Below are 16,817 nucleotides of genomic sequence, written 5' to 3'. Positions count from 1 at the left end.
GTAGGGAAGTAATAGTGATGAGAAAAGTTGTCTTTAGAGTAATGTGCTTGAGGTCTGCTGCATGCATGGGCTCAAAGAGTTTTGCCATTAGTTGAGCAAGTACTGTCTTTAGGCTCCCTGCGGAAACTGGTGTTGCTCCAGGTGGGGCACTTCTTTTTGATCCTTCTAAAAACCTTTTAATTACAGGTCTTGTGAAGAAACCTTTGCTTATTTTCCCTCTTGTATATGCTACTGTGGCAGCCAGATGCACCTTTATGCTTGAGTAGTTGATGTTGTTGTCCAAAAAGTCAGTTAGGTATGTGTTGACTGTTTCTTGTGTGTTGATGGAATTGATTTTATTATTAGCAGTGCATCGCTGAATCACTGACAAAATATCGACTACCACAATATCGAGATCCATAAATATTGTGACAAAAATATCGAAGTCAAGAATATCGACATCCTATCTACATCATGGTAAGTACAAAAATATCTGAAAAAAAATATCGTTGTTAAAAATATATATTTTTTAATGTTAAAAAAATAATGTAAAATAAAGTAAATAATACATATAATTAAAAGAAACATAGTTAAAAATACTTTAAAATGTTTAAAAATGATAGCTAATACATATAAATTAATCATATACATATAAAATATAATATATATACCTACTTAATAATATTCATAAATAATTATTTTAATAACTTATAAACTGGTAAAAAACATTTTATGATTTATAAATACATATATACACATACAACAATAATATAAATAAAAATATAAAAAATATATATAACAAATTAAAAAATAACAATATTTTTAATCTTTTTAAAATAAATTATACACTACATTAACTAAAACAGTAGAGAAAATATTGGATAGCAGAGGGAATAAAATTACTATTCCAACTCCAGAGAGTGCAACAGTAGGGAAAGTGTTGGATAGCGGGAGGGTAAAAATGACTATTCCCACTCCAGAGAGTGCAACAGTAGGGAAAGTGTTGGATAGTGTAATGGTAAAAATTACTATTCCCATTCCAGAGAGTGTAACAGTAGGGAAAGTGTTGGTTAGAGAAGGGGTAAAAATTACTATTCCCTCTCTAGTGAGTGCAACAGTAAGGAAAGTGTTGGATAGCGTAGGGCTAAAAATTACTATTCCCACTCCAGTGAGTGCAATAGTAGGGAAAGTGTTGAATAGCGTAGGGGTAAAAATTACTATTCCCACTCCAGTGAGTGCAACAGTAGGGGAAGTGTTGGATAGCGTAGGGGTCAAAATTACTATTCCCACTCCAGAGAGTGCAACAGTAGGGAAAGTGTTGGATAGCGTAGGGGTTAAAATTACTATTCCAACTTCAGAGAGTGCAATAGTAGGCAGTGCTGGCTAGCGAAGTGGTAAAAATTACTATTCCCACTCCAGAGGGTATAACTGTAGGCAAAGTGTTGGATAGTAGAGTGTTAAAATAAACATGCTTATCAATTAAATAGTGTTTTAATTAAATAACAAATTAATAACTAATTAACAATAAATTAAATATGAATACCAATAAATTTAAATTAATAATTACTTTAATAACATTAAATTACTTCCCACCCTATTCCCCTATAAACCCACAACCCACTCCTAAAATAAATTAACACAATTAATATAATAATCAATTAATAAAAATGAATTACCAATTATTAATTAACAATAACTTAATTATCAATACCAATAAATAAAAATGAAGGAATACTTTATTATAATTAATTTACTTCCCACCCTATTCCCCTATAAATGCACCACCCGCTCCGCATGAAAAGTAACACAATTGATATAATTATCAATTAATCAATTAATAAAAATCAATTACCAATTAATAATTAATTAGCAATAAATTAATTATCAATACCAATAAATACAAATTAATAATTACTTAATTATAATAAAGTACTTCCCACCCTATTCCCCTATAAACACACAACTTGCTCCTAAGCTAAATGAACACAATTAATATATTTATCAATTAATAAAAAGTAATTACCAATTAATAATTAATTTACAATAGATTAATTATCAATACCAATAAATAAAAATGTATAATTACTTAATTATAATACCTTACTTCCCACTCTTTTCCCCTATAAACCCAGAACCCACTACGGAACTAAAACGCAAAATATAATTAAAAATAATTACTAATTTCCAAAAATGATTATTTAATTTGCTATAATTAAATTACTTCCCACCCTATTCCCCTACAAACCCACAACCCGCTACGGTACTAAAATGCAAAATTTACTTTAAAAAAATTACTAACTTCTAAAAATGTAATACATATATTAAAAAAAATACAAAACTTAAAAAATGTGGAACACATACATATAAAATACATACTAAAATACATAACAATAATATAAACATCGATATTATTAACAACGATATTTTTGCAAACGATATTACTAACTACGATATTAACAAAAACAATATTTCTTACCTTCAGGTCGATATTCTGGTCGCCAATAGTCTTGATGTCGATATTCTGTCCCTCCGATATTTACAACTCGATATTTCTGCAGTTCGAAAAAAACCTCGATATTATGTCTGTGCACCGTTTGGGAGGAGGGGTGGGGGATAGTTAGCGATGGGAATTTTCAATGGTTGGACAGTGACTTTTGCAAAGTACCTGGGCAGGAGATATGGGTAGCCTAAGGCACCATAGACGTGCCTTAAATAGCCTGATTTGACATGTATTTCTGCTCAACAACTGGGGTATGTAACTGAACCCCTTATTGTCTTTTGCTCTTCTATTTGTTTTCCGTCCTAATTTACTGAAAAGCAATAAAAACTGTTAAAAAAAAATTATGTCTGTGCACTGTGCACGAGGTGGTATATCGCTTCCATTTTGCTCCATAACATTGTCTTGTTGACTGTTTCCTTGCCTCTTTTAGACTTTCCATTGTTCGTAGAGGCAGCTTCAGGTGGCCAAATTTTATCGACTCAGGTGCCAAGCTGCTAGATGCAGTGTTGCTGGTTCCGGGTGAAAGAATTGGCCTTGTTACATTGTTAGTGGGTCCTTGTCTGCTTTGATTTTGATCATCTTGCCCTTGGATTGTTGCAGCAGGGTTGAGTACCATGTTTGCCTTGGCCATTGAGGGGCAATGAGGATCATGTTTGTTCCTGGTTGATTTGCTTATTCTAGCACTCTTTGCATCAGGGGTATTGGTGGAAAGGCGTAAGCAAATGTCTGTGACCAGTTGAGTGTAAGTGCATTCCTCTTTGACAAGTGGTGTGGAAACCTCGAGGGAAAGAGTTGGCATTTCTTGTTCTGCACTGTTGCAAACAGGTCTATCACTGGTGTTCCCCAGAGGTTGAAAAGGCATTGTACTGTTTTCTGCTTCAACTCCCATTTATGGAAGCAGTTGTTCTATCTGCTGAGCTGGTCCGCCGTAATGTTGTCTACTCCTGGTAGATGTACTGTTTGTAGGTTGATTGTTTGAGCTACTGCCCATTTCCAGATTTCTTGTGCAAGTTTGCTCAGGGGAAAGGACTTTGTACCTCCCTGCTTGTTCAGATAGAACATTGTTGTTGTATTGTCTGTTTGGATTAGGATAGTCTTCTTCTGGATGTGCTTTTGGAATGCTTTCAGTGCAAAAAAGACAGTTTTCATCTCCAGCAAGTTGATGTGCTTTATGGAATCCTGTTCGTTCCACTGACCATGTACTTTGAGCTGGTTGTAATGTGCTCCCATACTGTTGAGGGATGCGTCGGTGGTGATTTGTCACAGATGGAGTTGGGATCCTAAAAGGTCTTCCCTGTGCTATGTTGTTGGATGTCCACCATTGTATCTCTGCTTGCACCTTTTGTTTAACAACCACTAGATCCTCCCAACTCCCTGTGTCTTGAGACAAGCTGTTGGTAAGCCATTCCTGGAATGGGCAAATGTGCAGGCGGGCGTGAGGGATAAGTGGGATGCATGATGCCATCATGCCCATCAATTTTACGATCTTCCCCACTGTCAGAGATTGTCCCCTCTGGTAGAGAGCCACTTCTTGATGGATAGCTTGTATCTTTTTTTGTGTAGGGTACGCTCTCACACTCCTTGACTTTAATCTTGCTCCTAGGAAGGTTTTTTCCCTTTCTGGTTTTGTGGTTTATTGAGAAACCCAGCTCCTGTAGGGTTTAAATGACTGTTTGAACATGATTGTGGCATGTTTGATTTGAGTGTGCCCTTATGAGCCAGTCGTCCAGGTAGGGGTAGACGTGGATTCCCTCCCTTCTCAGGTGTGCCGCCACTGCGGCTAGGCACTTTGTGGAGATACGTGGAGCTGATTTTATCCCTAAGGGAAGTACTTTGAATTGATAATGTGTTTCGTTATGTAGGAACTGCAGGTACTTTCTGTGTCCTTTGTTCATAGGGATATGCAAGTAGGCGGACTTGAGGTCTATTATTGCCATGTAGTCTCCCTTTTGAATTTGTGGGATTATTTCTTGAAGAGTACACATTTTGAAGCATTGTGTAGTATGAACCTGTTTATGAACCTTAGGTCTAGGATTGGCCTTAGAGTTAGGTCCTGTTTCGGTAGTAGGAAGTACGGCGAGTAGTTTCCTTTGAAACATACCTGTTTTGGTACTACTTCTATTGCTTGTTTTTGGAATAGTTCCTTGATCTCTGAATTTAGCTGTGTTAGTTCTGATCTCACAAACTGTCTTGTTTGTGGTAGGTTTGCAGGTAGTGTTTTTGTTAGCCCCATTCAATACCTGTACTTTACCAAATTTAATATCCCATTGCCCGTTGTGATATTTTCCCACTGTTTGAGGTAAAAGGATATTCTTCCCCCACTGGTGTTTTGTGTGGGTTCTTTTCTGTGAGTGAGTCAGTTAGAGCCATTTCCTCTTCCTCTGGGGGTTTGGCCTCTGCCTCTACCTCTTTCCCGAAAGGGCTACTTCTGCTGTTGTGTTGCCAGCCTTGGTAGTTTCCCTGTTGACTTGATTGTTGACCAGGGCTTTGACCTTGCGGTTGCTGTGACATTTGCTGTTCCTGACCAAATGCACCTCTTCCTGTGGTCTTTCTGTTGTTGAAACCACCTCTTTTAAAAAACCTCTCGACTGTAGGGCTCCCATCGCCCTAGCAGTCTTGTTGTCCTTTTTAATCTGCTGGAGGGATTCATCCACTTCTTTCCCAAAGAGAGCGTCCCCAGTGAATGGTCCATTGATGATAGAGATTTGAACCTCCTGTTTGAATCCAGATATTCTGAGCCAGGCATGTCTTCTGAGGATGGTGCCTATGCACATTTGCCTACTGGCAGTGTCTGCAGCATCAAGGGCTGACTTAAGGCATGTATTGGTCATGTTTTTACCTTCCTGGACAATAGACCTTGCTCTTTTCTTGTCCTCTTCAGGCAGTTTATTGAGGATCTCCTCTATTTCGTCCCATTGTTGGTGGCCGTATCTATTTAGTAGGGAGTTTGAATTTGCAATGCGCCATTGTTTTGCCGCTTCCTTTTCCATTTTTCTCCCCACCATGTCCATTCTCTTATTCTCCTTTTCTGGTGGAGGGCCGGTATTGGAGACTGCATTAGCCCTTCTTCTGACTGTGGTGACAATAATTGAATCTGGCACCGTGTTTCCTTGAATATACTTAGGGTCTTTTGAGGAGGCCTTATATTTCTTCTCTACCCTGGGTGTTACACCTTTGCTTGAAGCTGGTTCCTTGAAGGCTTATTTGCCTTGAGCCAGTATGATAGGAAGCATAGGGAGGTATTGAGTCCCCTTGATGGCAGGGGCTACTGTTTCCAAGAGAAAACATGTGTCTCCTTTTTCTTCCTCGAGGAATTTGTCGACTGCCCTTTTGACAAAGCCATTGTAGAAAGCTATATCGTCCGGTGGTGATGCTTTCGTAGGATAACTGCATACCTCCTCCGCGGGGCTCTCGGTGTCAAGGTCGTTCCATGAATCCTCGAAATGTTTGGAGATTTCCTCTTCATCCGGTAGCTCCCCGTATTCCTTGGGCTCTACGTCACGGGGTTCTGGGGTTGGGGGTGAGTCGAAGATACCTTCTTCTTCTCCCTCTGCATCTTCCGCCTCTTCGGTGTTGACATTTTCTGGTTTGGTGGTTTTAGGGATTCAAAAATCCTTCAGAGAGGTGTCAAACTCCTTCTTTTGGAGGAGCGTTGCTGTTTCGTCCTCGAGTCTTTTCCTTTTCTTTTCGACCTTGAGAGCTCTCTGGGCGTCGGAGGCCGGAGATTTTCTCTTACTATCAGCCACGTCCGGTTTCGACAGCATAGTGCTTTTCTTCTCAGGTTCGCGTTAGACCCTTTGCTTCGGTGTCTTCAGTGATTTTCCCTCCTTGGTAACCTTTGGTTGGGTTCCGTGGGGTTCTTCTAGTCGCGGCTGACGTTCAATCGCCTTTTTGGTCGGCGTCGGGGCTGCCTTGGGCTGCGCCTTGTGTCCGTAGCCCTTCAGTTCCGACGGATGTATATGGTGTCTTATCTTATCCGTTTTGTTTGTTTTTTCGCTTGCTTTTTTGTGGGCGTGGATTTTTTCAGAGTCCCCTTCTAGAATTTTTACATCCTCGTGCGTCAATTCTGCTGGTACTCCACGTTCTTCCTCGTCGCTGGAGAAACCCAGGTCTTTGAGGGATGTTTTCTTCGTGGTCTGCGACATCATGTCGTAGTCGGCCTCTCTTTGGGTTCCGGCGGCTTCTGAGTGTTTTCGACAGAAACGCCGCGCAGGCCTCACAGTCCTTGTCCTGATGATCCTTGGGCAGGCACAGCTTGCAGACGTCGCGTTGAGCGTACTTGTGGTGGCACTTGGGACAAAACTTGAAGGGGGTATTTTCCATGTCCCCTAGCTCGCCATTTGTGGACTGATGAGGTCCTCTGTGGTGTCTTCGCTGGAGCTCTACTCTTGTCCCCGGTTACGGTGTTGGTAAAAGATAGGATTCGCGGTAGCCTTTTTTCGGTTTTCTTGAAGTTATTTGTGAAAAATCTGAAAAATCTTCGGAGCTTCCCGTCTTGCTTCCAGACCCAATGGTGGAAAAGAGAATCTGAAGATGGCTACCAAGCATGTCAACCTCCAGGAGATCGTCTGATGTCACACAGGGGACGTACCTGGCACCAAATGGTGGTCGACAGCAACCAAAACAAGAAAAAAGACCCAAGCACTAGATGGCGGACTAATGCACAGCATGTTAATCCAGAAAAGAATTCACGCTGCAGAACTGTAATTTCCTAATTGCGATTCCATAAGAATTGCAAATCAGAAAATCAGATTTCCTATTCTTTGTACATATGGCCCCAAGAATGCTGAAAACGGAGGGATCTTCATAGGGTTGCCACCTGTCTGGTATTCAAGGATTTATATGTTTGGTTTATTGTAGGGATAAGTGCAATATCAAAGGTTTTAACTTGATGAGATTTTATTTTAAACTCCAAAATTTTAATGGATCTTGAAGTCCACAATATTGGCAAACATTTAAAAAAAATATAAAATAGTGACAGAAACAATGTTTGCTAGAAAAGTCTCCTGCACAAACCTTTTATTGCCTTTTTTGGCTGAAGCTGTGATGGTCAGTATAGTACCAACTAAGTGAAATACGAAATATGTCCTGAGTCAAGGGCAAGGTTTGTGTCAAGACTTATTTATTTGTAGCACCTGTGATGTTTGTGAGAGAAGTACCAACTCAGTTGCACAAAGCAAAGAAAATCTGCAAGGTTGAGAAAAAAACATTTAAATTTGTGTTGACCAGCAACAATGTTTTAAGCCATTTTTAATAGATACTTCAAATGACTTACAACTACTACAGAGAAAATAAAGGCTATGAGATATGAGAAAAGGTTTCTAATACACAGTCGCAGTGGCAGCTGACGATATTAATAAATGGTGGGGCACTCACAATAAATGCTGCTGGCTGCCGGGCCCTCTGTCCGATGCTCCTCTACCCGCACCGATCCTGGGGGTGATGAGGAGCAGGACGGAAAGGGAAGGACTTCCTTTCAAGTGCAACTCAAATCCAACCAATCCTGGAGCTGCTCACATGCTGTTTTAAACATGAGAGCAGCTCCAGGATTGGTTGGAGCAGACTAACTCAGCACTCACTTTGAGGCTGGGGGCCTGTACCATCAATCCCCCGGCTGTTTCTCTGCCCTGGAATTGCTGGGTCTTAAGTGTGCATGTTTGATAGGCCGGCTGTAGGCAGCTGGCCAATATGACATGTGCACTAAGCCCTGGGAGACATCTTGCAATCTGCAGGAATCTGCCTCGCCCCCTCCCTCACACTCCAGCAGCACGGGCCGTTGGCACACATCATAATAAAATGGTAATTACCATTTTATTATTCTGTGTTTACCGCTGCGCGAGCAGGTGGGGTGTTGCTCTTCTGCCTATGAAGAGAAACAGCCACTGCACAGTCGATATCGGAACAGAAACAAGCTTAGAGGTGTTGATACGTTTATCTATTTAGGTATGGAATTAATGCACAAAGAACAGGTGAAACACTGCATTAACAAGTGATACATTTACCATACTTTGGTTGACTCAATGTAGTACATTTACATGATTACATGCTTCAGATGGAAGGCATGCTTTTTCAAAGTATAATTCTACATTTAACACACAAGAAAAATGATGTTACTTTTGGACCTTAATAATATTGAGGTCTTTTGAGTGACAGTTGCCCTGCAGAAGTTCCGAATATGTGGAACGAAACGTTTTGGCAGGTCTTCTTTTTACTACCATGAATATTTTAAACCTATCAACGATTCTTGTTGACAACATACAATATGCATGGCTTTTGAACTTCTCTCTCATCAATGAGCGATAATTTTCTTCAATAAATTTGAACTTATCTAATTGATTTTTCTGTTTGTTATATATGAGGCTCAGTGGTTACCCAAGGAAACATCTTCATATGACCTGTTTCTTCTTAAATATATCTCCAGCTAACAGGAGGGTTTTCATCTTAAAACTTCTTCTTCTTCCCAGAGTTAACATAGTAGGGGCCAAACTCCACCGCCTTGAATCTGACATCTTCACTTACCTGATGTATGGGGTGTTTCCAGGAATATGGAACTTGGCACCAGCATCAAACTGGGTTTCATCTCTTGCCAATGGTGGGCAAATTCCCTGATATTTTGTTCTGAAAAATTGGGGCACAAAGAGGCACAGTAAGATTAAACATTGTAGAACAATACAACATATAAATAAATAAAATCATGCTCCAACATTCTTGCCAAGTTTTCTATTTGTTGTTAGAGTTTTCAGACTTGACAGCTAGATAATTTGTTAGTCTATCACAGATTTTAGGTCTCTAGCTTTTAAGACCATATAGGCTCCTTTTTAAAGGTGTTTCACAAGCAACACATACATTTGCAATTATGTTTGCTATACTCTGATGATTGTCTCAAGATATCCATTCTTTATTTCTTTACCTCTTCCTGAAAATCACCCACCATACCACACTGGACTTTACTGTTTCATGTTTTGACGAGCAAAGTCTCAAGTGATAGTGAAGACACACAGGCACTGTCTCCTAACTGCTATGATTAGTATCTTGTAATAATAATCTGTAGTAACATTGAAAGACCACAATTTACCTGAGGTACCACCAGTCATAGTTGAAGCGGTTCATTGGCGTTCGGCCACTGAAGACATTCCAGCGCCACTGGTCGATCAGGTAGCCAAAGGGCAGGAAGGCGATCTTCTCTAGCGCCATCTTCAGCAGGTAGTTTATGTCACTCTCTGTATCCAAAAGAATGAGGATGAAATTAAGATGAGGAGGAGACAGACTCCAGTTGGAATATTCGCGTCTTGTTTAGTGTAGGAGAAATTATTCATTCAGACGAGCATTAGCCCGAAACCCTGAATCGAGGGAGTATCTCCTATCTTAAGGCTTGCAGGAAGTCTTAACCATTGTTCTATCTTTAGAGAATGTCTTTACACATAGTGCTTTTACAATAAGTATGTGAATATCTACTCCAATGGCTGTGATTTAGGTCTACTACTTAGATTGGGATAGGAGTTCAGTTCTCACTATAAGTTTGAACTCCAGTCGTCGTCGTAAGCAATTTGTGTTAATTACTCATTCTTCTCAGTGTGAACTTGGAGTCTTTCCTTTGCATAACAATAGTGTACAGTTCTCAGTATGAGATTTAAATCCAATTTGCAGCACTAGAGCCCACAAGTCAGTACAAAATTAGCTTCAACAACAGAGACTGCTATATAGAGTTTGGCAGACAGGGTTCTCTCTCAAAACATGGTGGATGTGTTGTACGCCAAATGACAATTGGCATTAGCTATACTGAAGTCTCAGCTGCAACATCTGGTAAAACTTTTGGCACCCCTGGCACTTCCATTGTGATCCCTGGCATTAGAGGTATTGTGTCAGCACCGGAAACACTGTGAAGAACAACAAGTGAGAGAGATCTCAAATGCTGACATAAATCATGAAGACTAGGTGGGGCAAGCCTGCTTACACTCCCTGTTTGTTAAAGAGAAACTTTGACACTGGTAAAAGCTCCACCAGGCGGGCAAAGGATATGGAATATGTAACTATCTTTGTACAGGAGGATGTACGCCCCTTCATAAATGAGGTCTGGTGTCCCGCCACCCCCAGAGCTGCTGGAAAAAGGCATTTACTTGGACAAAGCTGTGTTTATACCAGCTTGTCCTGGGTTGTTGTAATTGGTCACTTTGAAGCAAACTGCTCCAACTAATATTTCACATTGAGAACAAAAAGTATGGTAGTTCCACCTCATTGACAAGCAGCTGACACCCCTCACTTGTTTAAATTGTCAATAGTGTTTTTTTAATGTTGCTCTGGCAGTACCTTGCATCTGTTGCTATTGACATAGGAAAGGGTATGGGGGTTTGCACAGCAGAGTGGGGCATCGGTAGACTGGCCTCTTTAGAGGGCAAGAGGCTAAAAAGAGGAGAGGAGAGATTAAAGAGTGTATTTTAGTAGGAGAGAGAATAATCCAGTGAATGGGCGATCATAAGAAAGATGTAGCTTGCAATTTTTGCAAGGGAAAGAAAGGCAAGTATGGGACATCGGAAGAGAATAATGAGGAAAATATTATGAAAAAATGGTGAAGGAGAGATGGAAAGACAGAGGAACAAAGTAAGACTAAAGGGGAGGGACAGGAAACAAAACAAATAGAACTGCAATAAAGGTGGGGGTAGTGATTAATCATAGAAAGGTAAAAAGTGCCACAAAATATATGGACAGTGTGAACAAGGGAAAGATTCTAAAAAAAGCCTGGTCGGAAACATTGCGAAGAAAGAGAGCTCGGTGTTGGCATAGAGGGTTTTTACTTTAATTCAATCTTTGCACTATTTAAACAGTTCGCATTTTAGTGTAATGTATGAACCTGACATCATAATGCTGGTCATGTTGTGGGAAGTACTGGTGACATGGCCTAAAATCTAAGATTTCATCAATATAAAGCTTTAGATGTAAGTAACACTTCACCCAAATAAAGTCTGAAATTCTAAACTCCAGAAATTGTTTTGATATCTGAAAGTCTCCTCTCTAACCAGTAATTTGGAGAATGTCCTCACCAGAGCCCGCACATTGTAACCTGACAATTCTTCATGATGCCCATCACTCTGCAGCACAAAATAAAATCAAGACTTCTTTGCTTAAAGAGACATAATGCATTTTCCATTTCATTTGTATTGGTCCTTTCTGCATCTAATGATGGGAAGTAAGTAATTGATTGCAAGCCTCCCATTGAGATCGGGAGAATGGTGCCTGGTTCACCTACCCCAACATGCTCCTTAATATGCAAAGGGTAAAGATTGCAGATAGTGGCTCCGTGAAGAAGGGCAACTACATTACCTAATGCCAAGTCAACAGAACACAGGAACACACTGCTCAATCCACATCAAACTCAACCAACACACCTCCAAATGCCATACAGATAGCACATCTACCACGCCACAATACAGTCTGAGAAAACAAGACACTAAAAGGGTCCCAAATAAGAAGCTCACTGAGCCCATCAGTACTGAACACACCATGAACCATACCAACACAAGACAACCATGCACCAATGACTGTGCCTATGTGACACAAGTGATGCCTCCTTTACCTGCCTGCATTTCTAAACACAGAACAGGAAACATACTTTACAACAATACCTCATGATTCCACAGATATCATTCACAGGTGCTAAAATCATGAGCATTACCTCCCAGACACAAACACACACATGCACATAAAGCATTCCTTGCAGGCAAAAATAGCACAGCCGTAGAAGCCCTACAATAAAGTAATCAGCAATCAGTGTGAAATCTGAGTCTCACTTTTACAATGGAGTCTAGTTCTCAGTGTGATATTTGAGTCTAATTCTTAGAGGGAGTCTAGATCTCAGTGTGATATCTGAGTCTAGTTCTTAGAGTGAGTCTATCTCTCAGTGTGATATCTGAGTCTAGTTCTTAGAGTGAGTCTAGATCTCAGTGTGATATCTGAGTCTAGTTCTTAGAGTGAGTCTATCTCTCAGTGTGATATCTGAGTCTAGTTCTTAGAGTGAGTCTATCTCTCAGTGTGATATCTGAGTCTAGTTCTTAGGGTGAGTCTAGATCTCAGTGTGATATCTGAGTCTAGTTCTTAGAGTGAGTCTAGATCTCAGTGTGATATCTGAGTCTAGTTCTTAGAGTGAGTATAGCTCTCAGTGTGCTATCTGAGTCTAGTTCTTAGAGTGAGTCTAGATCTCAGTGTGATATCTGAGTCTAGTTCTTAGAGTGAGTCTAGCTCTCAGTGTGATATCTGAGTCTAGTTCTTAGAGTGAGTCTAGCTCTCAATGTGATATCTGATTCTAGTTCTTAGAGTGAGTCTAGCTCTCAGTGTGATATCTGAGTCTAGTTCTTAGAGTGAGTCTAGATCTCAGTGTGATATCTGAGTCTAGTTCTTAGAGTGAGTCTAGCTCTCAGTGTGATATCTGAGTCTAGTTTTTAGAGTGAGTCTAGATCTCAGTGTGATATCTGAGTCTAGTTCTTAGAGTGAGTCTAGATCTCAGTGTGATATCTGAGTCTAGTTCTTAGAGTGAGTCTAGATCTCAGTGTGATATCTGAGTCTAGTTCTTAGAGTGAGTCTAGATCTCAGTGTGATATCTGAGTCTAGTTCTTAGAGTGAGTCTAGATCTCAGTGTGATATCTGAGTCTAGTTCTTAGAGTGAGTATAGCTCTCAGTGTGCTATCTGAGTCTAGTTCTTAGAGTGAGTCTAGATCTCAGTGTGATATCTGAGTCTAGTTCTTAGAGTGAGTCTAGCTCTCAGTGTGATATCTGAGTCTAGTTCTTAGAGTGAGTCTAGCTCTCAATGTGATATCTGAGTCTAGTTCTTAGAGTGAGTCTAGATCTCAGTGTGATATCTGAGTCTAGTTCTTAGAGTGAGTCTAGATCTCAGTGTGATATCTGAGTCTAGTTCTTAGAGTGAGTCTAGATCTCAGTGTGATATCTGAGTCTAGTTCTTAGAGTGAGTCTAGCTCTCAGTGTGATATTTGAATCTAGTTCTTAGAGTGGGATAAGAGTCGACCCCTTGTTGGGGGACTACAGTCCATTCCTTAGTGTTAATCTGTAGTTCAGTCTTTCGTTTGAGGTGAGAAATGTGAGGTCATTGCACTGAGTGTGATACAGGAAACTAGTCATGAGAGTGAAGTTAGAGTCTAGCTGTCAATTTGAGATTGTCAGTTTGAGTCTGGAGTTCAGTGATCAGCTGCGGTCCACTCCTAATAGTAACATCATAGTCTATGCATAAGATTGACATTAGAGTCCAATAAGTTGAAATTAGATCTCACTCCTCAGTGTGAAATTAGAGTCCAGTCCGCAGTGTGAGTCTGGTAATGTTGGTTGAAGCAAATTAGTTAACCTCTTTGGAGTGATATGACAAAGAGGTTAACAAATGTAATTGAAATGTTTGTGTGCCCTTCTCCAATCGCTCTCTAATCAAACTCCCTTGAGATACAACCTCCGCCGGGGACTTTCATGATTCCTTGAGCTCTATAGAGCTCTATTACACTGCGCTAGAAAGGCAGGCCACAGTCTGAGGTTAGCCATCACAGAGTTATCAGAAGAGCTCGCCCCGATGCGCGCAACATGATCCAGCCAGGAGACCTTACCATTGTCATTGGTGACACTGTCCAGGAGGCCGATCTTATGCAGATGCGCTGGGGTGGACACTGACAGAGACATCACATCCCCGATGGCCTCATGAAAGCCCGGGTTGGCCCCACTGCGGAAGGTCACGGGCTGGTGCTGGTACTGCAGGTAGTACTCCACGTGGCCCATCTCGTGGTGGACGGTAAAGAGCTGCTCCATGGTGACCGTGGTGCACTGCTTTATTCTGGAAGAAAAAGGAACATACCCCACCTTCTTCTAAAAGTGTACAACTGACAAAAGAAAGCCTTCTCACCATCCAAACACGAATCTGCCCTCTCCCCTTGAGAGACCGCTCTCTTCATTATCATTTGGTGAGGAAAGGGTTCTCCTGATTTGTCAGACCTGGGTATCGCATCATCTGGCCCTCAGGACCCACCCCCATTTCAGACACCTCTGTGTATTATCTTAACAAGGAACTCCAACAGTTCACTGGCCCCTCTGTTCTTTTTCATTTGACCAATGAAGTGCACCCACTGTTTTGACATCTTTGTGGTAAAATTTGGGAAAAGTGTTCGCCTGTTCTTGAGGCCCATCTGTGAAATTAAAAAGCTCTGTTAGTTCACAGACCTTTGTATTATTGTCTACCGTTGGATATCTACTCTCAATTTGTTAATTATTTTCTGTTATTATCTGGTCCAGGAGAGTCCCTTCCTTAATCAGAGATCTCTGTTTTTTGTTTTGCCAGTGTTTGTTTTTTGGAAGAAAGAGGTGCTTGGGTAAAAACTGTGGGTGAGACATCTATTTAATCTTTGTCTCTTGAGTGACTGAAAAGAAGGGCTCCGTTTCTCCCCTCTAGACCATTGGCGGCACCGGTACATGTAGTGTTAAGGATAAAAGCAAATACATTGTCCCTCTTCCATTTGTCTCCATGTATTGGCACTGATTCTATGGATGAGGTGTTCCATAAACTGGTGTTTTACATACCTACAAATATGTAAACGTTGGAGGAATTCCAAGTTGCGTGGGCGATGGGCCACAACCCTTCCTTCCTGGTAACTACCTACTAAAAGTGATACAAGGAAAGCGATAGAGATCCGCCACAGATTTTGTGCCCCACCCTGGCTAGTTCCTGTGGTAAACCCCAGGATTCCTAGGGCTAAAAGGCTCTAGACCCTTGATTGTCCCGGATCTGATCTTCATGTGGAATTCCTCAGGGTGGGAGGTTCTCCTCTGTAGCTTGGTTGTGGCAAATAATTGCCAGAATAAAGTCACAACTCTGGCAACTGTGATTCTTCACAATATCATATCCACACCTCCAAACAGCAGCAACATGTCGGGTGTTTGTAGGTGTGAGGTGAAGCAAGCTCGACAGCACGCGGCCTGTCACTTCTGTTAGAGTTGAAGAGAGGATATCCCACAAAACGATTTCTTTAACTCATCAACAGTATAGAGGTTTGTGGTAATTATGTCACACAAATGTCCTGTCGAACTTACCCTCTACTATAGCAGAATCAATGGGCAATGACCTTCCTGGCACTTACTGTGCCCCCTTGCATCCGCAGTGACTATAAATGGCTCTGTTTGTAAGAAAGCCAGTGGCAGTGTCTCATCTTGTTGTTTTCTTGCTAATGGCAGTGTCTGCCTCTTATCTAAGAAGAAACAGGTGCTGCATTGACAGCCCTGGAAAAAGAGAGAATGCAAGTCCATTGGGTGCCATTGCCAATGCCAGTGCCTTACATGGGATGGCCGCTGTGTCAGTACTCTTCCATTGTTAGTTGTGGTTCAGAGACTTTTGAGAAGTGCAGAATTCCACCCATAATTATTCTATACCTGTGCGATAATAGTGCATTGAGACGCTCGAAAAAATGGACTTATGCATTTTGATGTTCTTGGAGCAAATAGTCTTTTTTTCTGTTTCCACACTCGGGACAGTTTTTGAGTAAAATAACGATGCCAGGAAAAACTAAACATCAGTTGCCCATTTAACTACCAAACTCAACAACTCTGCGTTTCTAAATATGACTTTGCCTGTGATTGCTCCCTCTTCCATAAAGTTCCCTTCTATCTGGCTCCCACCACGATGGTACCATTCCCGATGACTTGCGGCCTGACTTATACTAAGGCAGGACCCGGGATCGGTGCCATTCTAGGTCCACGACCCTCTTCCTAAGGTTGGCAAGGAGAAGTAGAGAGGAAACCCAAAGACTGATCGCCAATCAGAGTGATCCCTGCCTGCAACCAGGCCCTCACTCATAAAAGGGGTGGGACTGAGGTCCTAGGCAAAAACATGGCATGGAAGTCTTTCCAAAGAAGAGTCTGAGGTACATGTTAGACACCTTCATCGCAAACCTCTTCTTTACAGCTTGACATGCAGAAAAGAGACCAACGGTTTGACTTTTTCCAGCCTTCTCAAATAAGTGACTGGTTCCCCACATACCAAAAGCTGAAACTAAGCGCCCCCCTATAGATTGTTGATTGTATTATCTGTGCTTTTCCTTTATGATTTTTACACTAAAACCTTTATAAATCGAAGTACCATCCAACAATTTTGAAGGTTTAATACTGAGTGACATTTACCATTAAAGTTTTACATCCCAGGCTCTGCTTTGTGGTGCTCAGAGCAGAAGCTTTGAGGGGTTGTGTCCTAGGAAGCAAAGAAAGCCATCACTTGAGCCTGCTGAAGGCAGGTACTTTCCCAAGTTCTTTGACTTTCAGGAAATTGCATTTGAAAGGTACTGCATGTTAAGACCCCCTTGTTTCC

General features: G+C 41.1%; 1 protein-coding gene across 1 annotated transcript in view; it reads right to left on the bottom strand.

Moving 5' to 3' along the window:
• ACE (angiotensin I converting enzyme) overlaps nucleotides 1-16,817 on the bottom strand; it is a 298,219-nt gene that overhangs the window by 128,890 nt on the left and 152,512 nt on the right. The window contains exons 8-10 of the mRNA XM_085632599.1: nucleotides 14,077-14,300; nucleotides 9,555-9,699; nucleotides 8,999-9,097 (exon numbers count right to left, since the gene is read on the bottom strand). Of these exons, the coding sequence (XP_085488725.1) occupies nucleotides 8,999-9,097; nucleotides 9,555-9,699; nucleotides 14,077-14,300 (468 nt within the window). The remainder of the gene's footprint in view (nucleotides 1-8,998; nucleotides 9,098-9,554; nucleotides 9,700-14,076; nucleotides 14,301-16,817) is intronic.

This window comes from Triturus cristatus, chromosome 2_1, assembly GCF_964204655.1.
Source record: "Triturus cristatus chromosome 2_1, aTriCri1.1, whole genome shotgun sequence".
Classification (NCBI taxonomy): Eukaryota; Metazoa; Chordata; class Amphibia; order Caudata; family Salamandridae; genus Triturus; species Triturus cristatus.
This window is presented reverse-complemented; position numbering and strand designations above follow the sequence as displayed.